Here is a 25,573-nt window from a genome sequence, read left to right on the forward strand (position 1 = left end):
TTGAATGTTTGCCTGGAACAAGACCAATCTGTGAGCTCAGGTTTTATTTGCTCTGCCAGGTTTGTCTGGTCCTCCTCCAGATGTGTCGGGCCAATAACAAGTAATCTAATAAGGTGCACGTTTGAGATGAAAAACCTGAAGAGGAGCACCGTTGAGGCGTTCTCTAAAACTGGCTGCAGCCAATGTGGAGCTTTGTTTTGAAGGAACTGGACGGTATGTTTTCACTAAAAGAAGAACCATCAACTGAAGAACGATGTGTTTGCCGTACTTCAAACAGGATCTGGCACAAACTCAATAAACCAGCTCATCTCTGCACACTGTGGTCTGTTTACATTATCAAATGGTCAAATAGTTTGTGATTTAAATCCTTATTTCTCCGGTTTTAAACTATATTTCATTGAGACAACGTTCTGCTTGTGTTTAGACGACATTTAACTTTTGACAACTTTAACTTCTGTTGATTGACGAAAAGAAAAACAAGTTTCCTGCACCAGTATGTAAATGCTGCCCATCCCTTCTCATTACTAACATGTATTACTGCCAGACTCGTGTGCATCTGTCTGCATGTTTTCACCACAGGACCCATAATCCTGTAGTTCAGGATGAACACAAACTCTGCAGGAACAAGCTGACCGGACTGTCAGCATTCCTGCCAGGGGAGGAAACCTCACCACCTTAGAAACACATTAAACCTGCACGACGCCGCATTCAATGTGGATTACACACCCCTGCATACCATCGCCCACACACACTGTCTCACTAAAACCATACAACTATGTAGAAAAACCATGTAAAAGCTCTTAAAACCTGAATATAATCAGCTCCAAACATAAAAAATTTAATTAAACAAAAAAAAAAATTAGATTTTGTTTTTTCACTGATTTTGTTTTAATCACTGTAAACTGAACATCTTTGTTTTTTTCAACTGTTTTTTGGACAAAAAGCGACATTTGATGAAAATACGTTACATTTCCGTACAGTTTTATGTTGTTTTATAGCTACAAAACAAATGCGTAATCAATAAAATAACTAATCAATTGTGAAAATAATCATTAGTTGCAGCTTTAAACTTATTGTAGCTGTTCTGATAATAATATTAAGGATGACGCCCAAAATCTGGTTCTGAACTCCAACGACAATGAACCAGTCGGACAGTTTGTTTATTCATTCTGAAGGTTTTTGAGGCTGAAACATGTTCGTCAACCAGGAGAGAAGGGCTGCTGTTCAATATCAGTTTAAGTGTACGCTCTATTAAGAACATTTTCACCGCTTTACCTAGCTGTCAGACAGCCCTTTGTGACGGGGAATTCAAGCTGTTATATCGCTCTCTCCAAATCCATCAGACTCCATTCACAAAAACAGTGATTTTACCTCTCAGAACAGGGGAGTTGCTGGTCTACAGCTGCGTAAAACAGTCACTGATTCATTCAGAGATCCACTAATTGATTAATCGTTCACTATAAGTACTCAGATCCATTTCTTAGGTAAAAGTACATTAATGTTAAAATACTGATACAAGTAAAAGTCCTGCATTCAAAACCCTACTTGAGTAAAAGTACTAGTAGTATTACCAGCAACATATATTTGAAGTATCAAAGTAAGAGTACTGGTTCTGCGGTATAATGGCTGATTTATTATAATATATTATAATATATTATATTATTAGATGGATATTGATTTCCAACCTATGGGTCGGGCCCCTCCAAAGGGTCACCAGATAAATTTGAGGGGTCGTGAGATTATTATTATTAATGGAAGAATAAAGGAGAAAAAAACTAATTCTAATACATAAATGTGTATTACATTTTCAGACTTTTCTCTAATATGTCTGTTTTTTTGTAAAATATTAGTTAATTTTCCATCTTTGGGCGTCAATTATTTAAATGAAATCACCTGAGAAGTTTGGAGGGGAAATCCCTCTTTGGTGGAAATGTAGTGGAGTAGAAATATAACATGGTATAAAGTAAAAAAAAAAAAAACTCAAAACTGTACTTAAGCACAGTACTTGAGTAAATGTACTAAGTCACTTTCCTCACCTCATTCCTACAATAATCATGAAATATTCTCCATGGTAAAAAAAGTATTCAGACCTTTTATTTCATTAAAGTAGCAATACTACAGTGTAAAAACAATCTGTTACAAGTAAAGTATTACCCTCAAGATATACTTAAAGTACCAAAAGTAAAAGTACTCATGCTGCAGAAAAATCTATATTATACTATTGTATTATAATTATTGATGATTAATGTGTTCATCACTTTAATGTTGCAGCTGAAAAAGGTTAATTACTTTTTGGGATATGTTACGAATTTCTTCGTGGGAAATTTTACTAATATTTTTGGCATATTTTAGTTATTTTTGTCTGATATTTTATTCAACTTTCTTTCGCATATGTAACTTATATTTTTATGATATTTTAAAAATATTTTTTTATTATACTTTACTAATATTTTTCTGCTGTTTTACTAATATTTTATTTGTTCATCACTTTATATGTTGCAGCTGGTGATGATGGAGCTACTTATAATGACTTTTTGTGATAATTTATGAATATTTTTGGCATATGAGTTATTTTTGTCAGATATTTTATTCATATTTTTTGCATATGTATTTTATATTTTTCTGATATTTTACTAATATTGTATTTGTTCATCACTTTAATGTTGCAGCTGGTGATGGTGGAGCTACTTTTAATGTACTTTTGTGATACTTTACTAATATTTTTGGCATATTTTAGTTATTTTTGTCTGATATTTTATTCATATTTTTTGCATATGTATTTTATATTTTTCTGATATTTTACTAATATTTTATTTGTTCATCACTTTAATGTTGCAGCTGGTGATGATGGAGCTACTTTTAATGACTTTTTGTTATATTTTACAAATATTTTTGGCATATTTTAGTAATTTTGTCTGATAATTTGTTCATATTTTCTGATATTTAACTTGTATTTTTATGATATTTTACAAATGTTTTCTGATACTTTCCTAATATTTTTATGCTATTTTATTAATATTTTTGGGATATTTTATTTGTTCATCACTTTAATGTTGCAGCTGGTGATGGTTGAGTTACTTTTTGTGATATTTTACGAATAGTTTTTGCATGTTTTAGTTATTTTTGTCTGATAATTTATTCATATTTTTTCTGATATTTAACTTACATTTTTCTGATATTTTACAAATATTTTACTACAACTATCTGTGAATATTTCACTAATGTTTTTTTAGGATGCTTTACTGATATTTTACAAAGTTTTGTCAGATACTGTACTAATATTTTCCAGCCCGGTAGTGTCCCCCCGGTCCCGGTCGTGGTGCGGGTCTCACCTCCCTTGCAGGGCGTCCGGTGCTGGCTGTGCTGAGCCCGGTAGCCCTCGATCACCTCCCACTCTCCGTTGTCTCTCTTGATGGGGAAGCAGACGCTCAGGACGTGGTTACACGGCTTGATGATCCTCAGGATCCCGCGAACCCGCTTCTTCTTCTGCTCGGGCGTCTCCCGGTTCTTCAGGCCCTCCACCAGCTTGTCCTCCACGATAGCGGCTCCGCGGTCGAAGAAGCCCTCCACCATGGTGAAGAAGTTCGGGTCGTCGTCCCGGTCCACGGCCTGGCTGTAGCCGCGGTACCGCAGCAGGGAGGCGGCGGCGGGGAGAGCGGAGTCCGCGGCGGTGGAGGCGGTGGAGGAGCCGCTGGAGGCCAGGACGCTGCCCGCTCCACGGCCGAGGAGCTCTCCGAGATACCGGTACATGTTTTAGGATGTTTTAAGGGACGTTTGCCGACGTGTGAGCCGGGTAACAGTAGAGGTTGTCGGGTAAAGGCCAGGAAGTGGAGGTTGGTGGAGGTGGAGGGGGGGGGGGGCTCCTCCTTCCTGCTGCGTGCGTGTACACGTCCAGCTGCGCGTGTTTAAACAGAGTAACTTTATTAGTGATGGGAATTCCGGCTGTTTTTAGTGAGCCAGATCATTTGGCTCAGCTCACCAAACGGCTCTTAATTTTACTTCACTCCTGCCTTTTTATAATTCAACCAAATTTAGCTTTAGCTGTTTTGACCTATGATTAGTATGTGTGCACATATATCACTTAAAGGGACTGTTTGTAACTTTTTTACAGGTATAATTCTACCGGGTCGGGATCCCATGCGCACTCGCGTGTGGCCGGAGTCTCCGTTCCTCTGCCTGCTTGCCTTCACTCGCACACACCGCGTGCGTTCTCGCTGTCTCGCTCCACCTCTAGACGTGAACGCGCGCTTACTCCACACTGCAGAAGAGTTAGTTTAGCTCTGAGAATATCTGGTGAATGTACAGTGGACGTTTGTGCAGAAATAAATGCTGCAGCTCCTCCAGACCAACGGAGGTTTCCGTGTCTTGTAAAGTGACGGAGCTCCGCAGCGAGAAACGTTATCGTCTCCGACCGGGTGCTGGTGTCTTTCCTGTTCCCTCCGGCCGCGGTCGGGAGGCTGAAGCAGGAAAAGCCAACACTAGGATCAGCACTGATTCATGGAGAGACCTTTGTTTGGTCAACTAACATTACTGCCAAGCAGCTGAAATATAGAGTGATATTGTGGTTTTAGCTGACCTGTGTCGTCTCACTGTTTTGAGCGATGCTCGTTCATGTCTATGTAGAGCGAGCAAGCCCGACGCTGACTTTCGTTGACTTAACTGCCACAGGTATCGCTGTTAACAAGTATTTCTGATTCTTACAAACAGTCCCTTTAAATTATTCAATATAGTTATACTAAACCTTATAATTTCCAGAATATCATAATTTTACATGCTGCTTCGTTTCCGACTGTCACTCATCTTGTCTTCTATTCGCGCACCGTACTCCTCTCTCTCTTTCTCTCCTCCTCTCCCTCCTGCTCTGTACCTGTTGACCATCAACACGCCGCCCCTCCCTGCTTGATAGTATGATCTTTGTCTGTCATCACCTGATTGGTTGCACGGATGTCATTAACACAACATTCAGTCGCAGTCAGTGCATGGAGTGCCCGTGGCGTGGAGAAGATCGTCCTGTCATTCTGCCTTGAATTAATTAAAGAAAAAAGAAAAAAAAACGGCTCTCGGATGGGAGCCGGCTCTTATCGTTCACTTATAAGAGCCGGCTCTTTGAACCGGCTCGTTCGGGACAACACATCTCTAGAGTAACCTCAGACGACCCGGGACCGTTTTCAAACTGCAGCAGCATCCCGGAAAAGCTGCGTATCTGGAGCACTTTAAACCCGTTTAACACGCGTTTAAACACGACTGTACGATGTAGATGTTGAAGATTACATCTCAAACACGCTCATTTTTAACTTATTTCACATGTTTTCCGTCATTTTATGGCTGTTTAAGATAGCGTGAAGCTAGCTAGAATGGGTATACATCAAACTTCCGGTTCCAACATTCAAAATAAAAGCATAAATTGATAAAACTTGAATGTTGTGAATGTGGTGAAATATTCATACCTCAATTAATACTTTAAACATTCCAACACAATCAGAAAATCAATTCAGTTGAGTATGTAGTAGTGTAGTTATATATATATATATATATAGTATTTACTTACAAATACAAACAGGAGGGCTGTACTGTAACTACCAAATGAAGTTTAAAGTAATAATAATTATTAATAATATAGTTATATATATATATATATACACACAAAAACAGGAGGGCTGTACTAAAGTTTATACGTATTTATTCATTATCATGTGCATAACAGTTACAGTCTTTGGCAATGAAAATCTATGAAATAGAATAAAAAAGTTAAGATAAATAGCGATAAAATGTAACATATATCATATTTAAAATAAATAACATATATTTGTGGTAGACAGTAATTGTAAAGTTCTTTAATAATAAATTACATTTTATTTATGGGGTTTTGGGGGACTTGGACTCTGGACTGTCTTGAATTCTGTATATACGACTCTGAAAAAAAACAGAAAAATAGAGAAAAGAAGTGTAACCGATGTGAGGTTGAGAAGCCGACTGATACAGTGGAATGAAAAGAATAAATAAATAATATAAAATAACATACAGTCGTAAATTATATGTAAATTAACTTCTTTGATTGTTCATGAAATAAATAAATAAAGAAAACCTGTAGACACATCTGAGTAACTGTGGAGCAAAATGGACAAACTACAGTCTAATGTCAGCCTATTAAATACCAGTTTTTATTTGGTTTATTTGATTCTGCCATTCCTAATCGTCAAAGTAAGCAACATACACAGATCACACGTCGAAATATTCAACAAAAAGAAAAGAAAAACACAGATTCAATCCAACGTGGGACAAACACAAAAAAATCAAAATTGAATAAAACAATCTATTAATAGCATGTAACACAAATAAGTTTTAATGCATAAAACTGGAGCATGACGCAGGATGAATACACTTTAAATTAATATTACTTATTTCTATAGTGGCCTATTAGTCATTTTAAACGTCTATACATAAACACATATAGTTATCGCTTTTATTTTGAAACCAAATTCTTTTTACATGCGGGTTCCCGTCAGCGCCTCGGGAGCGCGCTTCTTCCAAATCAAAATATCTGACTCAGCCAATAAAGTTTATTATAAACAGTATGAAACATAATATTATTATAATCATTATCATTATTATCATTATTATCATTATTATCATTATCATTATTATTATCATTATTATCAATATAAACAGTGTGGTAGTAGGGGAACTAATGGGAATTAATCTAATCTAAAAATAAAGTCACATTAGGAAGCATCGTGTGTGTGTGTGCGTGTGTGTGTGTGTGTGTGTGTGTGTGTGTGTGTGTGTGTGTGTGCGTGTAATGAGGCGGTTTTAAATGTCTTCTTGTCTAAATTTAGAGTCCTCGGTCATTAAATGACACATTTATATCGTCTGTCTGTGTCTCAGTGGCTCACACCACGAAGTCACATCTCATAAACTTCACTGTGTTTTAGAAGTAATTTAGATAAATATGGAGGCCGGTTTCTGCCCAGTAATATCAGTAAGATATATATGAAGTAGCCTATCTGGAAAAGCACCTGGAGAATATGATTAAATATTATAATCAACTTAAATTTTTCTCAATTCAAGTCTGATATTGCTCTTTATGTGTTTTGTTCATATATGTGTTTTATTTAAATATCACAACCATCTTTAATAATGACTTTAAATGATTATGTAACAGAAGAAGTCCCATACCAGCTGATCCTCCCCCAGCAGCCTGCCGTCTGATTGGTCAGCGGCTCTGCCTGGTTTTAGCTCCCAGCTGTGAAACACACTGGTCGGTCGTCTGCATCCGTCGGCATGACGGATGCATGTTGATCCTCCTCACCGTGACCTGAGTCATGGTTGTGTAATGTCTGACATGAGAACATTTTCTTTTACGGCGTTAAAAAAACACAACAATGCAGGAAAACATCCAGAGATCCAGATGTTCTTTTACCTGTGGAGTCTGGTTGGTGTCAGCCCAGGCTTCTCTCTCAGAGCGTTGAGTCAGTGCACAGCCTGTGAATTAATTAAAGTTTATTAGTAAAGAACTTTATTATTAACCAATATTTAACCACAAAGAAGTATATAAATGAAAAACTATCAACATACATAGACTGTATGCAAAAAAAAAAACAATACAATTAAAATAATAATCTAAAAATAAAGTCAAATATGAAAAAATAATTGAACCTTCTTTGTTTTAAAAGAGCAAAGTTACAAAGTTACACTAAATTTTGGCGAGGAAAACCTGTCATGGCCATTTTCGAAGGGGTTCTGTGGGTACCCACGAGTCTCCCCTTTACAGACATGCCCACTTTATGATAATCACATGCAGTTTTTTCCAAGCAGTAGGTATAAATGTGTTATTTTCTCCTATTCTAAAATGGTGTATTTGAATATCTGTAGTTTTCTCACTGTAACTATGGAGGACGGAACCTGCCAAAATCCAAAATAAATGAATGAATAAATAAATAAATTACTCGATAAATTAATAAATATGTGACAGCCCCTTCATTTGCATAATGAAGCAGAAATGCATAAAGAAAAGAATACAGAAATGGAAGGGGAAATCGTACATAAATAAATGCATTTATTAATTAATTTATTAATTAATTAATTAATTAATTAATTAATAAAAAAATAAAAAAATGCTAAGTAAATAAATAAATAATGCAAAACAAATAAATAAATAAAAAATGAATGCAAAATCAAATAAATAAATTAGAAATTTAATAAAAATAAATAAATAAATAAAAGAGAAAATTAAACAGAAGAGTAAATAAATAAGGGGATTAATACAAAGATAAATAGAAATAAAGAAGCAAACTAAAACAGAAATATCAATCTATGTCACATTTGATCAATTAATTAATGCCTACCTTTATTTTTGATGTATTTAATGACATATTGATTTATTTATCGAGTAATTTATTTATTCATTCATTTATTAGAGAAAAGCATGGGAATATACATCATATACTTCTATCATAATGTTCTAAAGCTGTATACACTAATTTGTTTCTGATTAATGACTAGAACAACTTGACCCACAGTGCTGAGCTGCATCTCAAATTAATCTTCCAGTTCCCAGCTTTCAGATGATGTACACCACTTCTATGTGACATCTACTGTTGACCTGCTATCTTCCCCTAAAGACCTCCTGTATCCCCCTAAAAAAGACCAAAATAGGTCTATTGTGGGTCTCAGAGGGTTAATATTACTAAAAAAAAACATCATACAAATGTAAGTCCCTGCATTCTCTCAGAGAGCTCAAATCTGTTTTACCTGAATAAACTTCCATAATTTTCCTCCTCGGCAGACGCTATGTGTGACCGGCCCAAGATCCACGTCTTCCTGGGGGCTCCTCCTCCCTCCTCTTGCCCAGCCTCGGTGCCTGGAGCTGGGCCAGAGGGTGAGGAGCGTCCTCCTGCCGACTGGAGACACCTGGAGCTCACCTGGCAGAACAGACGCCTGAGGCCTGCAGCAGGTGAGGCGTTCAGGGACCCAACAGGAAGGACAGAAACAGTCATTAGTATATTATTATATGTGTATGTATGTTGTGTTGAGTGTCATAGTATGCTGTTTTTTAGTATTTTACATTTTGTTGTATTATTATTATTTATTTTTATTTATTATTATTTTATTTTATTTTATTTATTCATTTATAATATATTAGTAGAATTTTATATTGCTTATAACATATATTTTACTCACTTTGTCTGTATTTCTGTATGTTACTAATTGGAAATAATTAATTTATTCCCATTTAATGAATTCTAGTGTTCTGGTTTTCAAAAGTACTTAAATGTTAAAATACAATTTTTATTTATTTAAATACAGAGGATGGAACCAGCCAAAATGAATAAAATGAATAAATAAATAAAAAGAGTAACTAAATGAATAAATAAATATGTCATTGAAAGTAGCAAAAATTATATTTCTGTTTTAATTTGCTTTTTTATTTATTTACCTTTGTATTAATTCCTTTATTTATTTACTCTTCTGTTTAATTTCCACTTTTATTTATGTATTGATTTTTATACATTTTTAATTTTTAAAAAATATTTTTGCATTTACTTTTATTTCTGCATTTATTTTCAGATTTTTTCAATGTATGTATTTATTAATGTGTTAAACCATTTATTTATTTCTGCATGATTTTCCCTTTGCATTTCACCCCTTATTTATTTCCCCAAACTTATTTATCTCTGTATTCTTGTATTTACACATTTATTCACACATTTTTATTTTATTACCTTTAGACGGAGCCAGGCTAGCTGTTTCCCTCTGTTTCCAGTCTTTATGCTAAGCTAAGCTATTTATGTACTTTCCAAAATGAAGTGAAAAAATACAAATGATTTGCTCATTTTTCAGACAATGCTGGAAATCGTCTGGTGGAGGAAAGAACAGGCGGAGAAAACGTAGACGCTGACCGATCTATGCCGCGTTTAAAAATCCAGGACGATGAACCAAAGACTGATGAGGACGACTCGTCCTCTAAAGCTGATTGGACCACAGAGGTGTCACACGGACGGGAACGAGCGACGAGATCTGGCTGTAAACTTAAGGCCGATCAGGAAGATCTCGGCTCCGCCGATCACAGACCTGCAGAGAGATCCCTGAGCCTAGATGAAGAATCAAACTCCGGACAGGAAGCTCAGTGTTCGGCTTCTATTCATGAGTATCTGGACAGCTGTTTCCCTGCAGCTCAACCAGAACCTGAACCTCCACATGGCTCTCAGTCGACAGCTCCTCCTCTGTCCGCCCAGACTCAGTACCTCACCACCTGGACTCTGAGTCAGGCATTAATCCTGAGAGGCAGGCGTGGAGTCCAATCAGCAACCAGCCCTGAGAAAACCCCGCCTCCTCAAACTCCACCCAAACACGCCCAAACACCTCCGTCCGTCTCCTCCAGCACCCCGGAGCTCTTCAGTCCCGTAACCCCGTCACCTGGAGCCTCCGCCGAGCTCTTCAGCCAACCCTGCATGACCCCAAGGAGAGAGGAAGGGGGCGTCGTGGTCGAAGCCACTGCAGATGGGGTGCTCTGCTCCCAGGAGGCCGAGCAACAGGAGGCCGAGCAACAGGAAGCCACGACCGCCCAACACTCGCCCACCAAATCCCCAGAGATCAAGAAAGCTCGAACCTCAGAAAACCTCACGACAGAAACGTCTGTGGCGCTGGCGGGCTTCACCGCCACAACAGTCACCGGGCTCAGAGGTCCCACCACACTTCTGATCCGCTGTGACAAACGGGGGGTTCGGTACTCGGTTCTGGTGGCGGTGGTTCACCCCTGTCACCTGAAGGAGGTCAAGGTGAGTGGAGATGTTACGACCTGTTGTCCGACGAGACCTCATGTAAAGAATTACCTCAGCATAATTTTGTTAAGAAAGATTTTCACGTCTTATTATTGAAATATTTAACCAGATTTATGGTGCCTTCAAATGTGGCCGCGTTCACCAGAAGAGCCCACATGAACGCCCCCCTCTTGTGGGATTCACGACCTCATAAGTTGAAAGTTTCTGAAAGCTCCGAGTTCACGAGTTGTGACGTGACTCATAAAGTAAAGTGTTCGACACATTAAAACGTTAACCTGATGGTGGCGCTATAGGAAGCGTCAGAGGGTCATCAAAGTGAGTAGGATTCGTCCTCTGGGGAACATGAATGTCCGTACTTATGTTTTTGCCAATCCATCAGGTCGATGTTGAGTTATTACAGTCTGGTCCAAAGTGGTAGAACAACCACAGAACCACGTAGCTGGTGTGGCGAAATACTGAGATTTACAATCTAAAATGTGCACCAGAAGTAATGCCTGAATAAAATATTGGATGTTTTCTTTAATTTATCAAACTTCTTCATACTTTACATCTCGTGCCGTTTGATTTGTTGGATCGAAGGTGAAGTCCGGGCCGGCGGCAGGGACCTCCGTTCCTCTGGCGTCCATCGTGGTAACGGACCAATCGAGTGTTGAGATGAAGGTGGTGCTGTGGCGGAAAGCGGCGTTCTGGGCGTTGACCGTGATTCCTGGAGACGTTCTGCTCATCACAGGTACAGAAACACAGCTTTGATGATGATGGTGTCAGACTAAGTGCTCGTCGGATAGGGAATGGGGAATGTGACACCACATATGTCGTGATGCTAATTAATGTGATTGTGGTGCGACTTGGTGCTTAGTCTCAGACGTACTGTCACACATGGCGGCGGCTTCCCTCGCTGTTGTCTCCAATCAGGACTGCAGGTGAATGAAGACAGGTGGAGAGGAGAGACGGTGCTGCAGTCCACCTTCAGCAGCAAGCTGCTCAACCTGGGACAGATCACTGCTTCCACCTCACCACCAGGTACGACTAAACGCAACCAGCGACCAATCAGCAGCCTTTCTCCTGGCCTCTGGTCCAATCACCTCACTCTCTCTCACTCTCCAGCTCCTCAGCATGTTAACGCCCGCGATCTCAGCTCTCTGTGTGGCTTTCTTCGGGAGCGGCGCCCCCTGCTGGTGTCTTTGAACCTCCGCCCCCCTCAGGACCTGAACCGCCTCCCTTACGCCACCCTGAGGTCACTGAGGGTCAACACGCTGGTTCACGCTCTGCTGCGTGTCACGCACACACACATCAGCGCAGGTGAGTGGGTCACAGGTTTATTGTCCCTGATGTGGACGTCTTATTAATACACTGATGATAGTGTGTGTAACTTTAGCCTACTGCTAGTGTTAGCCTCCAGTCTTTCCTTTGTTTAGCCTCCAGCTAACACCGTGACGTCATCATGACTGTCGACACAAAAAGGGTCTATTGGTTGATTTAGACATTTTTATATGACGTATATTTATGAAATTGGATGGTTGTTAGCGTGGCGGAGTGAGGCGGAGTCTCGCTGCAGGTCGGCTGTTCAGCTGCAGGCCGTTCTGACTGTGGAGCAGCCGGACGGCCAGCAGGGGGTGCTGCTGCTGTGGGGAGCAGCTGTGGACTGGCGGCCTCGCTTCAACAGAGACAGAGGTACACAAACACACACACACACACGCACACACACACACACACACACTCACACACACTCACACACAGCTGCTATAAATGTGTGAAGAAATCTTAAAGGGTCAACTCACCTTTATCACATAAAAAGTAATATATCCTCTGTCTCCTTCAGCGGCTGTCTGGGACTTCCACGTCCTCCTGGTGAGGGAAGGTTTGACCTCTGACCTTCCCGAGCTGCACTCCACCCCCTGGAGCTCAGTCCGGCCTCTGGACCCTGCTAACCGCCGGGCGCAGGAGTTCCTCCAACCACGACCCGTCCGAACAGGAAACAGCAGCAGTCTGGAGCTGGACCTCGACACGCTGCTGTCTCAGAAATACAGCGGTGAGTCTGAGAGCATCACTGAGTGCAGATTAACCAGGATCTCAAGGCGAAGCAGGGGGTTCGTAAAATGTAATTCTGAGAAACACTACAAGTAAATTAAGGTTGAATACATGCGATAAAAATGTTAACAATTTGAACAGCGTCTGAAAAGGTTTTGCTGTCTCCTCCACCAGGTGAAGTGGAGCTCAGAGTCCAGGTCACCGCCTTCCACTTCCAGGACTCTCCGCCTTCCCAGAACGCACCTCAGCCGGTCCTGGACAGTTCCACACCGCTGGATGGTATCCTGGAGGCGCTAAGTGGTGACATCACATACACCGGCTGCGGGCGCTGCTCCGCTGAACTCGATACTGACGCCAACGGCATCTACGGCCCCTGTTACCCTTGCCTGCCCCAGACCGCCGTACGCCGCTACTACAGGTACGACCGAAATCATCATGGTGATTATTATTTTTATAATGACATTATAAAATAATATAATGTGAAGTAGTCTCCTAGCTGTGAGGAGAGAGGCAGAGGGACCGTGACCCAGCGCTGTCCGCTAACTAACCAGTTAGCTAGCCTATTTATATGAAGTGTATTTTTCAGATTATATTTTTTTTATTTTTACATGTGAATTTTTAATTAGATGGCAGGACATTAATCCTTTTCATTTTATTTTAAAGTTTGTTATTTTTATCTGGTGTGTTGTGTTAATTCATTGAATTGGTGTGTGTTTCAGGCCAGGTCTGTTGACAGTGAATGGGCAGGGCAGCCGTCAGGTGTGTGTTCAGGTTCCTCCTGTTCCGCTGCAGAAGATCCTCGAAGCTCCGCCTGATAAACTCCACAGGAGCTCAGGTGAGACACAAACTGATTTTCTGTCAATTTCAATTCAACTCAGTGAAACTTTATTGGCTTCTCATGATGTTTAGAACAAAATAAATGTTGCGGCGCCGACCAACCTGGGGGTCGGGATCCTCCTCCAAGGTCATTCTGATGGGTTAGAGAGTCTTTCTCACCTGTGTGTCTCTCAGCTCTAGGCTCGGAGGTGAAGCACATCCAGGTGGCAGCAGAGAGGATCCAGACCCTCCTCTCCCTCCCGAGAAAAACCTTCATCATCATCGTACGGAGCAACTTCCTGTGCGACGAAAACAGCATCCCCATCCATCAGGACATCACACTGCTGGACCTTCAGTTCCCCTGCTGACGGACTGCGTAGACCTGATTTGGTTTGTTGGAATGTGTTGAAGTGATCAGCAGAATATCATAAAACCATTTTGACAAAACTATAAATAGATATGTGTTATATAAATAAAACATATGATCATCTGCAAACAAATGTTTATTCCTGGTTTATTGATTTCTAAGAATATTTTTTTAAATAAACTGCCAGGGTTATTTGGGGATAAGAGGTTTGGACCCAATTGTAGATAAGGATGCAGAGGCAGCAGGTAGAGTGCAATGATTTAATGACAGAAAACTCACGTAACAAAAAATGCAGCTCGTCCGGCAGACGGGTAACAAAAGTCAATCCACAAAGTAAAGGCAAACGTACTGGACTTGAAATACAAAACTGGAAAAACTCTCTTAAGGGTGTAACTCAACACCTGGGGAGTGACAACGAACTGACAAACATAGAGACTAAATACACCAAGACAGCAGGGTGATTGAACACAGGTGGAACAAAACAGGGCGGGGCACATAATCACAAAAGGCAGAAAACAATCAAAGGCAGGAAGTAAAACCAGACAAGACACAAGAGGAGTGAACTTGTCAAAATAAAACAGGAAACAAACTACAACAAAAACCCATGACATAAACAGTTACTGTATTTATTGTTTTATTCATCCAGTTGGTTCAGATAATCAAATCACCTGTATGAGCTACAGTATACAGTATTATTGTGACCAAAGTCTTTGCTGACATCTACTCATATCACATTATCATTACAGTATTTTATCAATATTAAATCACCCAGCTTTAAATGCATTTTACAATAAACCTTTACTATATATCATTCATATAACACCACAATTAAAAATACATCTATATTACTTAATTAGTTCATTAATTTAGTTCGTTAATTTACCCTCAACTAATTGCTTAAGCTGACATTTCCTAAAAATACAGGTGTCGCTAATACAATTTTATGCATTACTTTGGAATTTTGTTGCCTCAAGATTTAGCAGAGTAAACGTCACATTTGTGCTTTAAAAACTGCAATGAAAAGCTCATAATCAGTCTCTGTGTACAGTAAACAGCTAATATATTCAATATGGAAAACATGTACAAATCAATGACCACAATACAATCACAGCAATCAATTAATAAATATCCATTGTTATGCTAACTGTTTGTAGTAAACCAAGCTGTTAATGTATGCAAGCTACAATAACGTTGGAAAGAAGTTAAGGAATAGATCAACATTGTGAGAAATATTAAGAACTGGTAAATATATAAGTAAATATTAAGTAATATGGAACTGGATTCAGGACGAGATAAGAAATTAAGCACATAACTCTGTACAGATTAAACGAACCAGATATAACTTGTTCATTAGTGACCTTTAGAGGTGCCAGGAGTTGTGTTTTCAAACATAACAAGATCTTGGTATCGAAGGCGTTCTGGTTTCTGTTTGTAGTCTGAGTAGTATTGACCAATCACGTTAGAGCAGGCTTTGGTTGGCCAAAATGTAATCTCGTTAACCCATCGGTTTATCGGACTGTAAACAATGAGCGACGATCGGTTCAGAGATTGAGATAACCCCGTCTTAAATCCAGCTCTGTATTTAACACACAGACATGAGATTAATATAGTTAGCAGAAGGCTAAATATTAGCAACATTTACTCCTCATCTCTGAAACGTTTCTCTGATATTGTAGCTCACTAGAGCCTCGAATCACAGTTTGTCATCTCAAATGTCTGTGATATCTGGATTCTGGCACCCAACAAGATGACATTTTAGATGTGTAAGTTTAGCCCACTGCTAGTGTTAGCTTCCAGTCTTTCCTTTGTTTTGCCTCCAGGTAACACCGTGACTTCATCATGACGTTGACACAAAAAGGGTCTATACATCTCACTCTCAAATGTGTTATCCTATATGTTGAACTATCCCTTTAAAGTATTCATAAACAAAGGTAATATATTTTTAACAGAAGACATTTTGCGTTATGTTCAGAATTAATAGAAATGCCAGGGTAAATTACATTCTCCATTTCACTGCATCTTCTGGCGTGTTCAAGTTAAGTTAAATTATCCTTTAAGAGAAATAACGAGCATTAAATATGAAGAAATATTTTTAGTCGTTGGAAAAATCTTTTCAGCAGAATCAGGATTTTTCTCAGAGGTGAGGATGACGTTTTATTTCCCTTTACTCGTTTCTTCAGCCACATTCATCAGATCATTGAACAAATCTGAAACAGAACAAAAGTTGAATTAGATATAATGAACTAATCAACTAATTGATTTGACATTCTGTCCATACATACCTCCATCATTTAATGCTATCGTTTGTCCTCCACATCCTCCACCTCCTCCACCTCCTCCCATGTCTCCTCCCTCGTAGCCTCCGGCAGCACTCGGTCCCTCTAGTTCACTGAACAGACCTGAAAACCCTGATTTCTTTTCTTTCCCCTTATCGTCGTCGTCGTCGTCTCTGTTGAAGATCTTTGAGAAGAAATGATCCTTATCGTCGTCCTTGTCCTTGTCCTCGTCTCTGTCCAAGAACTTTGAGAAGAACCCTCCTTTCTTGTCGTCCTCATCCTCGTCCTTTTCCCTCTGCTTCTCCCTCATTTTCTTCAACTTTTCTTCGTCGCCGTCTCTGTCCAAGAAATTTGAGAAGAACCCTCCTTTCTTGTCGTCCTCATCCTCGTCCTTGTCCCCACCAAAGAAGTCCTTCACTTTATCCTCCACCATATCTCCTGCAGAACAGCATCACACCATCAGCTCACACGAAAACCAGATGAGCAGATATTTGAAAGTGAATTTGAAAGTTTGCCTGAAGCTCCGATCACCTGTTTCTACCAGCTGATCAAAATTCTGTGGATTATTTGCGAATAATTATTTTTAACGGCAGCTGGGGCTACAGCTAAGGGCTCTTTCCAGCGTTGCCAGGTGTACGATAATTATCATTTTCAAACAATCATTTTGCCCTCTGTATGATGTATAATAAATAAGGCCGAAAGTGCCATAATGTATGATAATTTGACCCTTTTGTGATGCTTACAATTAGTAGTTGGTTTTATTTGGTGCTGTCTCATTTAATTCATTTCCAGATAGCAAAGTATGTTTTACGCATCTCATCTGTTCCTGAAGAGAGTTTGCACCAGAGATAGCTTTGAATGCACCAATAATTTATTTAATTAGCCTAGTATATGGCCTACTATGCTTTAGTGCTTTTTCCATTTCCTTTAGTGTTCCTTTAGCAGAAGGCTAAATATTAGCAACATTTACTCTCCATCTCTGAAACGTTTCTCCGATATTGTAGCTCGCTAGAGCCTCGAATCACAGTTTGTCATCTCAAATGTTTTTGATATCTGGATTCTGGCACCCAACAACACAGCAAGATGACATTTTAGATGTGTAACTTTAGCCCACTGCTAGTGTTAGCCTCCAGTCTTTCCTTTGTTTTGCCTCCAGCTAACACCATGACCTCATCATGACGTCGACACTAAAAGGGTCTATATCAGGGGTGCACACACTTTTTCAGCATGCCAGCTACTTATAAAATGACCAAGTCAAAATGATCTACCTACTATAAAAATGCAAAACATATATTTATTTATAAATATATTGAGTATTCTTTATATGTACAATATATGTTGGTGTACCTTGCATAACTGCATGAACCCATATTGTAAAATATAACTCTGTACATTTTTTGTCATTACCTTACTCTGATGACTTGCACTGAATGGAATCAGCCAGGGATGCATAGTCCGGACAGTAGCTGCTGATAGCCAGCCTCAAGCACACTTCCAAATGATCATCAGTCAAGGTGGAACGGTATTTGGACTTAATAATCTTCATGTGGGAAAAGGCTGACTCGCATAAATAAGTGGAGCCGAATAATGCAGTGAAGGAGGTAGCACATTTCCTCATGTTGAGGTACTTTTCCTCTGTGAGTAAGTTCCAGAACTGTCCATGAGCCCTGGACTTAAGCTGAATGTCAGCTTGTAGTGTCAAAATCTCATCCTCCACTCCAGATGAGTTCAGGTGAAACAGTGTTGCAATTTGTTGGCTGACGTCTATTTAAAAAAAAAAAAAAAAAATTTTATTTTTTTTATAATGCCATGCGATCTACCCACACTACCTTTGCGATCGACCGGTAGATCGCGATCGACGTATTGGACACCCCTGGTCTATATACTACATATTAACTAGCTCTAAAGTTTACTTCTGTCACTACACAACACGCGACAAACGTCACTACAAAACACTGCACCTTCATACAGGTGTGTAATATTCATGTCTCGGCGACACAAAATGTGACACTGACATGTGGCTCTATTAAAACGCTTTGCCTTTGACTGGGCTGGAGTTTCGGACCAGTTACTGTACGCTACAGGAAGCTCTGGAACCGTAACAGGAAAAAAAACAAAAACAAAACAAAAAACAAGATGTTGCTGACTTTTCACAATTACAACCCACTTATTATTAACATGTTTGAGTCCCAGCAGCAGGAAGATGAACAACATGAATCCAGATAAGAAGTGAACTGAAGACTTTTCAGTTAAAGATGGAACTGAAACAGAACCAAAAATATAACAACATTTAAGAAATAAGCATTAAACTCATCACATCCAGACCCTCAACGTTTCGAAAAACCCGTATCTCCAGTTTTGTTGAAGGGTTACTCGTTTCCAACCTCTCTGAATCTCTGCCGCAAAAATCACTTTTTATCCCAAAAGAATTTATCTCAGTTTGGACACTTTAGAGATGCAGAGTTTCCACCTGACCAGCCATGCAAATCAGGACCATGCAAACACTTCTTCCTCCCTTCTCTCTACTCACCTATTTTTCCTGCTATCCATTTTTCCATCTTTGTCTGTCTGTCGATCAGAGTTTCTGTCTGTTGATGAGTTTCTGTGTCTGTGGTGAGACAGTCTTCAGTGTGTCCTCTGGCAGGTACAGGTGAGACTGAAGCCTCGTCTCTCTCAGATGTCCCTCCCCCGTTGGTGAGTCGGCAATCTGGATCGACCTGTTACACCTGTTCTGCTGTCACCTGACACACACACACACCTGTGTGTTGTTAGAATAATGTCAGGTGCAGCTGACCTCAGTGGTGGAAGGTAACTAAGTACATTTACTCAAGTACAATACTTAGGTACAAATTTGAGGTACATGTACTTTACTTGAGTACTTTCTACTTCTCCTCCACTACACCTCAGAGGCAAATATTGTACTTTTTACTGCAGTTTACAACTTACAGATTCTGATTATTAAAACAAAATAAAATAAGATAATAAATGCTGATGTATTATTAATAATAGATTAAACTACCAGCAGTATATAAAAGTCATTAAAAGTAGCTCTATCTTTATCAGCTGACACATTAAAGTGATGAACACTTCAACGCATCACTAATAAAATATATGTTATTCTGTGTAACGAGTACTTTTGGTACTTTGAGTATATTTCGATTAAGGCTGTCAATCGATTAAAATATTTAATCGCAAATTAATTGCACATTTTTTATCTGTTCAAAATGTACCTTAGAGGGAGATTTGTCAAATATTTAATACTCTTATCAACATGGGAGTGGGCAAATATGCTGCTTTATGCAAATGTATGTATATATTTATTATTGGAAATCAGATAACAACACAAAACAATGACAGATATTGTCCAGAAACCCTCACAGGTACTGCATTTAGCATAACAAATATGCTCAAATCATAACATGACCACAGCTTCAGTGTACTGACTTGACTATGACTTGCCCCCAAACTGCATGTGATTATCATAAAGTGGGCCTGTCTGTAAGGGGAGACTCGTGGGTACCCATAGAACCCATTTACATTCACACATCTGAATGACATGACATGGTTGGTACCAATGGATTCTTTAGTTTCATATGATACCAGTATCTTCACTCTATAGCTTTAAAACTGAGCCTGCTACGACCTCCGAAAGATCGATTGCGTTAATGTGTTAAATTAGTGTTAAATCAGTATAAGCCAAGTGTACTTAGACTTTTCTGTATACTTAATTTTACTTCATAAAATAAACTTGAAGTATAGTACTTTTTCGTATGGGAAATAGTGAGATGGTTTATGGACTAATGGATTCAGCTGTAAACTGTTGGAGGTTAATTTATAACTCAGATTTTAGAAACTCTGCATATGTTTTTGTGTAAAAAATATGAATTTGTAACGTAACTAAAGCTGTCAGATAAATGTAATGGAGTAGAAGTAGAAAGATGTAAAGTACGAGTACCTCACATTTGTACTTACAGTACTTCGATCAAATGTGAACCTGATGTTGAATATTAGTGAAAGACAACAAAAACATGACGAACTGTTGTTGAAACATGATTAGCATTAGCACTCATTAGCACCATAATACTGGTGTTTTAATACATTTAATTTATGACTTTTTAATGGAATTAATGACACAAAATACTGGTCGTCTCCAGGTGACATTAAAGATGTATTTATTGTACCATATAATAACCAAGTTTAGTAATGTTTTCAACAGATTTCCTCAGCACAGATCATTTTCAGTACATTCTCATGGTGTAAAACCAGTAAAGAAAACATAAACATGTGCATTACCAGTTGGTGAAATTGTCCGTCACCCAGCAGAAGCAACTTATTTACTGTAGATAACATTTAGTTTAAGAGTTTTATTATATATTTATACTGTATATATGATTTCATATTAAAAAAAATTCTCAACCCAAATGAGTTTTTGGATGCGACAGGTAGGGTCACGTTCTCTGTAAAAGAAAAACAATCATTTATAAATATTAAAAGCAATAATTTTCAGTTTGGGTGGAGTTGCTCCTCTCTGAGGACGCTGCAGGTGGAGGATCGATGGACTGAAGCTGAAAGTTTCAGGATGTGGTCTGCAGGGTGGCTATTACTAGAAACCAAATAACGAACCGATTCCTGAGAAAAGTGACATAAACACAAGAGAATATTAATTGTTAATATTATTATTAATGTACCACAAAACACCTAAATGGACCCAGAAGATCAGATTAACAGCTGCTTAAAACCAAAGCTGCAAACTCTTTGACTTTTGGCAAAAGTTAAAAGCTCGTCATTAAGGCCTGGTCACGCAGGAAGTGGTATTTGGACTAGAACCTTGGTGGCGTAGTGATTACTCGGAGGGCTAGTTGGTGAACGGCTGTAGCTGGCGAGCTAATAAAGAGGGGAAATAACGAGCTAACAGTCAGTTTGTAAACTTGAGAACTTGTTGGATTGTTGGACAATAAGTACACAACGTTTATTGGAAAGTCATGTTTGTACTGTTTAGGGTTGCACAGCCCAGTTGCACTAAATGGTGTATGAATGACACTGTAACTGAAAGTCATTTTTTGTGCAATAGAACGCCGTTCTTTCTTTTGGCGTGTCATTTGAACGCCATGTAGTCTGTACTGACTGCAATGTAAACACATCTGCGTGAATATGCCAATCTCAGAGTTGGTGAAGTAGAATAAAAAGAGAGCGAGAAACAAAGTGTTGTTGAGTTATTTTGAAGTTACGTGTTTTTTACTGACGTTTGTGACGTGTTTTCCATACTTCTGTTACGTATTTATTTTACTTAATTTGGGTAAGCCATCTTGGTTTTTGGCCGTCTTCTGCACTAAGTAGGAATATTTCAGATTTGCGCTGCTCTGAATTTCTCTTCAAAATCCCCCCTACATTTATAATTCTCTATTGACCTTAGGCATTGTAAACAACAGACAATATCAAACTATTGTGCCATCTGATTATTTGCACGTTTTCTGTATGGCCATCACCATCTTAGTTTTTGACCTTAACCATCTTGTTTTTTTGTAACCAGAAGTGACACGAGAGGGTGGAGCTAAGTACAACCGGACAAAAAATGTTACAACTAACTTTGATGAAGTGAAAACGAACTGTGAAAGGGTTAAAGTTCTAAGACGAAAACGTGGACAACTCCTAGACCGGACAACGCCGTCGTAGCGACCTGTCAATCACAAGGTAGCCCCGCCCTAAAGCATCCCCTGCTTTATGGTCTATTTGACTCTAAATGGGACCATAATTTACTAAATGAACATGATGCTGTATTGAAGAAGACTTGAAACTAGCGATTGAGACCATAAACTCATGTTTACAATGTTGACTGAGGTAATAAATCAAGTGAGAAGTAGGCTCATTTTCTCATAGACTTCTATACAACCAGAGGAGTCGCCCCCTGCTGGCTGATAGAAAGAATGCAAGCTGAAGACACTTCAGCATTGGCTTCACTTCTCAGACTTGGAGGATGCTGCCTGGTTAATTCCCATAAATTCCTGTTAAGTTTCCACTTTGAATCTTCCAGGAATGTTGCAGCCCGAGTCCTGATTCAAACCATTCCTCTTTTGTGGAGCGCTTTATGAATAAATGAGAATAGTGATGCACAATAAGCTACGATAGCTTCCTCCATTTTGGACTGTCTGGCTCCTGAAAGGTCAGCAGACGGCTCGCGACTGAAATTTTCTGGGTTCACCAAAATGGGAAACTAATTAATCAATTCCACTGGATTAAATCGAAAATGCAGTGAAATTTCGCCATTTTAAATGCTGCTGTGACCAAGATAGAAGTCAGTTTGAAGGACTCACCTCCTCCTTTTTTCTTCTCGTCGTCGTCATCTCCTCCCAAAAAACCTTTCACCATCCCGAAGGCATCGTCCCCTGCAGAACAAACAGCTGTTAGGTCCTCAACACCTGTTCAGGTCACACTGTGATGTACAGGTAGCAGCCCCATTGGGACTGGATTTCTGTCTGTAGTGGAGGCGTGGTGATTTAAACGTCACCTGCTCTGGTCAGTGATTTTAATCTCTATATTGCTGCATTTCATCAGCTCAGTGTTAAATTTGACTTTTGTGTGAAAATGGAGGAATTGAAAAATGTTGCTAATCTGATAGACACCAACATATCGGCCTGTTTGGGAACAGAAACATTATAAAACAGCCAATTTAACAATACATTAATGAATTCATAACATCTATTTGAAAATGCATTTTAATTTGGAAAATTGGCCAACACCATCTTGGTTTTTGGCCGTCTTCTGCACTAAGTAGGAACATTTCAGATTTGCAATGCTCTGAATTTCTCTTAAAAATCCCCCTTACATTTATAATTCTCTATTGACCTTAGGCATTGTAAATAACAGACGATATCAAACTATTGTGCCATCTGATTATTTGCATGTTTGCTGTATGGACATCACCATCTTGGTTTTTGACCGTCACCATCTTGTTTTTTTGCAACCAGAAGTGACACGAGAGGGTGGAGCTAAGTACAACCGAATGCTGAATAAGACATTTTTAGGCGACTAAAAATGTTACAATTAACTTTGATGAAGTGAAAACACAATGTGAAAGGGTTAAAGTTCCAAGACAAAAACACGGACAACTTCCAGACCGGACAACGCCGTCGTAGCGACCTGTCAATCACAAGGTAGCCCCGCCCTAAAGCATCCCCTGCTTTATGGTCTATTTGACTCTAAATGGGACCATAATTTACTAAATGAACATCATGCTGTATTGAAGAAAACTTGAAACTAGAGATTGAGACCATAAACTCATGTTTACAATGTTGACTGAGGTAATAAATCAAGTGAGAAGTAGGCTCATTTTCTCATAGACTTCTATACAACCAGAGGAGTCGCCCCCTGCTGGCTGATAGAAAGAATGCAAGCTGAAGACACTTCAGCATTGGCTTCACTTCTCAGACCTGGAGGATGCTGCCTGGTTAATTCCCATAAATTCCTGTTAAGTTTCCACTTTGAATCTTCCAGGAATGTTGCAGCCCGACTCCTGCCTCAAACCATTCCTCTTTTGTGGAGCGGTTTATGAATAAATGAGAATAGTGATGCACAATAAGCTACGATAGCTTCCTCCATTTTGGACTGTCTGGCTCCTGAAAGGTCAGCAGACGGCTCGCGACTGAAATTTTCTGGGTTCACCAAAATGGGAAACTAATTAATCAATTCCACTGGATTAAATCGAAAATGCAGTGAAATTTCGCCATTTTAAATGCTGCTGTGACCACGATAGAAGTCAGTTTGAAGGACTCACCTCCTCCTTTTTTCTTCTCGTCGTCGTCATCTCCTCCCAAAAAACCTTTCACCATCCCGAAGGCATCGTCCCCTGCAGAACAAACAGCTGTTAGGTCCTCAACACCTGTTCAGGTCACACTGTGATGTACAGGTAGCAGCCCCATTGGGACTGGATTTCTGTCTGTAGTGGAGGCGTGGTGATTTAAACGTCACCTGCTCTGGTCAGTGATTTTAATCTCTATATTGCTGCATTTCATCAGCTCAGTGTTAAATTTGACTTTTGTGTGAAAATGGAGGAATTGAAAAATGTTGTTAATCTGATAGACACCAACATATCGGCCTGTTTGGGAACAGAAACATTATAAAACAGCCAATTTAACAATACATTAATGAATTCATAACATCTATTTGAAAATGCATTTTAATTTGGAAAATTGGCCAACACCATCTTGGTTTTTGGCCGTCTTCTGCACTAAGTAGGAACATTTCAGATTTGCAATGCTCTGAATTTCTCTTAAAAATCCCCCTTACATTTATAATTCTCTAGTGACCTTAGGCATTGTAAATAACAGACGATATCAAACTATTGTGCCATCTGATTATTTGCATGTTTGCTGTATGGACATCACCATCTTGGTTTTTGACCGTCACCATCTTGTTTTTTTGCAACCAGAAGTGACACGAGAGGGTGGAGCTAAGTACAACCGAATGCTGAATAAGACATTTTTAGGCGACTAAAAATGTTACAATTAACTTTGATGAAGTGAAAACACAATGTGAAAGGGTTAAAGTTCCAAGACAAAAACACGGACAACTTCCAGACCGGACAACGCCGTGGTAGCGACCTGTCAATCACAAGGTAGCCCCGCCCTAAAGCATCCCCTGCTTTATGGTCTATCTGACTCTAAATGGGACCATAATTTACTAAATGAACATCATGCTGTATTGAAGAAAACTTGAAACTAGAGATTGAGACCATAAACTCATGTTTACAATGTTGACTGAGGTAATAAATCAAGTGAGAAGTAGGCTCATTTTCTCATAGACTTCTATACAACCAGAGGAGTCGCCCCCTGCTGGCTGATAGAAAGAATGCAAGCTGAAGACACTTCAGCATTGGCTTCACTTCTCAGACCTGGAGGATGCTGCCTGGTTAATTCCCATAAATTCCTGTTAAGTTTCCACTTTGAATCTTCCAGGAATGTTGCAGCCCGACTCCTGCCTCAAACCATTCCTCTTTTGTGGAGCGGTTTATGAATAAATGAGAATAGTGATGCACAATAAGCTACGATAGCTTCCTCCATTTTGGACTGTCTGGCTCCTGAAAGGTCAGCAGACGGCTCGCGACTGAAATTTTCTGGGTTCACCAAAATGGGAAACTAATTAATCAATTCCACTGGATTAAATCGAAAATGCAGTGAAATTTCGCCATTTTAAATGCTGCTGTGACCACGATAGAAGTCAGTTTGAAGGACTCACCTCCTCCTTTTTTCTTCTCGTCGTCATCACCTCCTCCCAAAAAACCTGTCACCATACCCATGGGATCGTTCCCT

At 39.4% G+C, this 25,573-nt stretch overlaps 4 protein-coding genes and 1 long non-coding RNA gene across 13 annotated transcripts in view; 1 reads left to right on the forward strand and 4 right to left on the reverse strand.

Moving 5' to 3' along the window:
- The window catches only part of LOC119495543 (glutamate dehydrogenase, mitochondrial-like), a 21,668-nt gene extending 17,790 nt beyond the window's left edge, over positions 1–3,878 (reverse strand). Inside the window, exon 1 of the mRNA XM_037782152.1 lies at positions 3,333–3,878. Within this exon, the coding sequence (XP_037638080.1) occupies positions 3,333–3,750 (418 nt within the window). The 5' untranslated portion in view covers positions 3,751–3,878. The remainder of the gene's footprint in view (positions 1–3,332) is intronic.
- Positions 3,612–14,121, forward strand: shld2 (shieldin complex subunit 2). 5 transcript variants are annotated; one of them, XR_005208509.1, is made up of 11 exons: positions 3,612–3,744; positions 8,786–8,953; positions 9,841–10,778; positions 11,361–11,511; positions 11,694–11,801; positions 11,886–12,080; positions 12,306–12,452; positions 12,601–12,810; positions 12,984–13,247; positions 13,529–13,644; positions 13,827–13,960. XR_005208509.1 is itself a non-coding variant. In XM_037782139.1 (11 exons), the coding sequence occupies exons 2-11, from the start codon at positions 8,791–8,793 to the stop codon at positions 13,991–13,993; spliced, it is 2,445 nt and encodes an 814-aa protein (XP_037638067.1). In that variant the 5' UTR covers positions 3,612–3,744; positions 8,786–8,790; the 3' UTR covers positions 13,994–14,121. The 5 variants fall into 5 exon arrangements, 3 of the variants coding, with proteins under 3 accessions (XP_037638067.1, XP_037638068.1, XP_037638069.1); XR_005208508.1 differs by having other exon boundaries at positions 13,821–13,889; XM_037782139.1 differs by having other exon boundaries at positions 12,984–13,227; positions 13,821–14,121.
- Positions 5,690–8,891, reverse strand: LOC119495589. Its single transcript, XR_005208524.1, has 3 exons — positions 8,752–8,891; positions 7,421–7,482; positions 5,690–7,315 (listed from the first exon to the last, which is right to left on the reverse strand). It is a non-coding gene; the product is annotated as an uncharacterized LOC119495589 (long non-coding RNA).
- A 1,948-nt stretch (positions 14,122–16,069) lies between the features above and the next one.
- Positions 16,070–18,982, reverse strand: LOC119495563 (secreted acidic protein 1A-like). Its single transcript, XM_037782192.1, has 3 exons — positions 18,799–18,982; positions 16,275–16,706; positions 16,070–16,199 (listed from the first exon to the last, which is right to left on the reverse strand). Exons 1-3 carry the CDS (start codon positions 18,824–18,826, stop codon positions 16,147–16,149), a joined length of 513 nt encoding a protein of 170 aa, XP_037638120.1. The 5' UTR covers positions 18,827–18,982; the 3' UTR covers positions 16,070–16,146.
- Positions 18,983–20,417: 1,435 nt separating this feature from the next.
- LOC119495547 (circumsporozoite protein-like) overlaps positions 20,418–25,573 on the reverse strand; it is a 40,999-nt gene continuing 35,843 nt past the window's right edge. For 4 of the 5 annotated variants that reach the window (XM_037782168.1, XM_037782166.1, XM_037782167.1 and 1 more), the window contains 4 exons: positions 25,500–25,573; positions 24,040–24,126; positions 22,580–22,651; positions 20,418–20,897 (listed from right to left, as the gene is read on the reverse strand). In XM_037782168.1, the coding sequence (XP_037638096.1) occupies positions 20,872–20,897; positions 22,580–22,651; positions 24,040–24,126; positions 25,500–25,573 (259 nt within the window). In that variant the 3' untranslated portion in view covers positions 20,418–20,871. The remainder of the gene's footprint in view (positions 20,898–22,579; positions 22,652–24,039; positions 24,127–25,499) is intronic. The other variant, XM_037782165.1, reaches the window with a different exon arrangement.

The sequence above is a fragment of the Sebastes umbrosus genome, chromosome 10, assembly GCF_015220745.1.
Source record: "Sebastes umbrosus isolate fSebUmb1 chromosome 10, fSebUmb1.pri, whole genome shotgun sequence".
NCBI lineage: Eukaryota > Metazoa > Chordata > Actinopteri > Perciformes > Sebastidae > Sebastes > Sebastes umbrosus.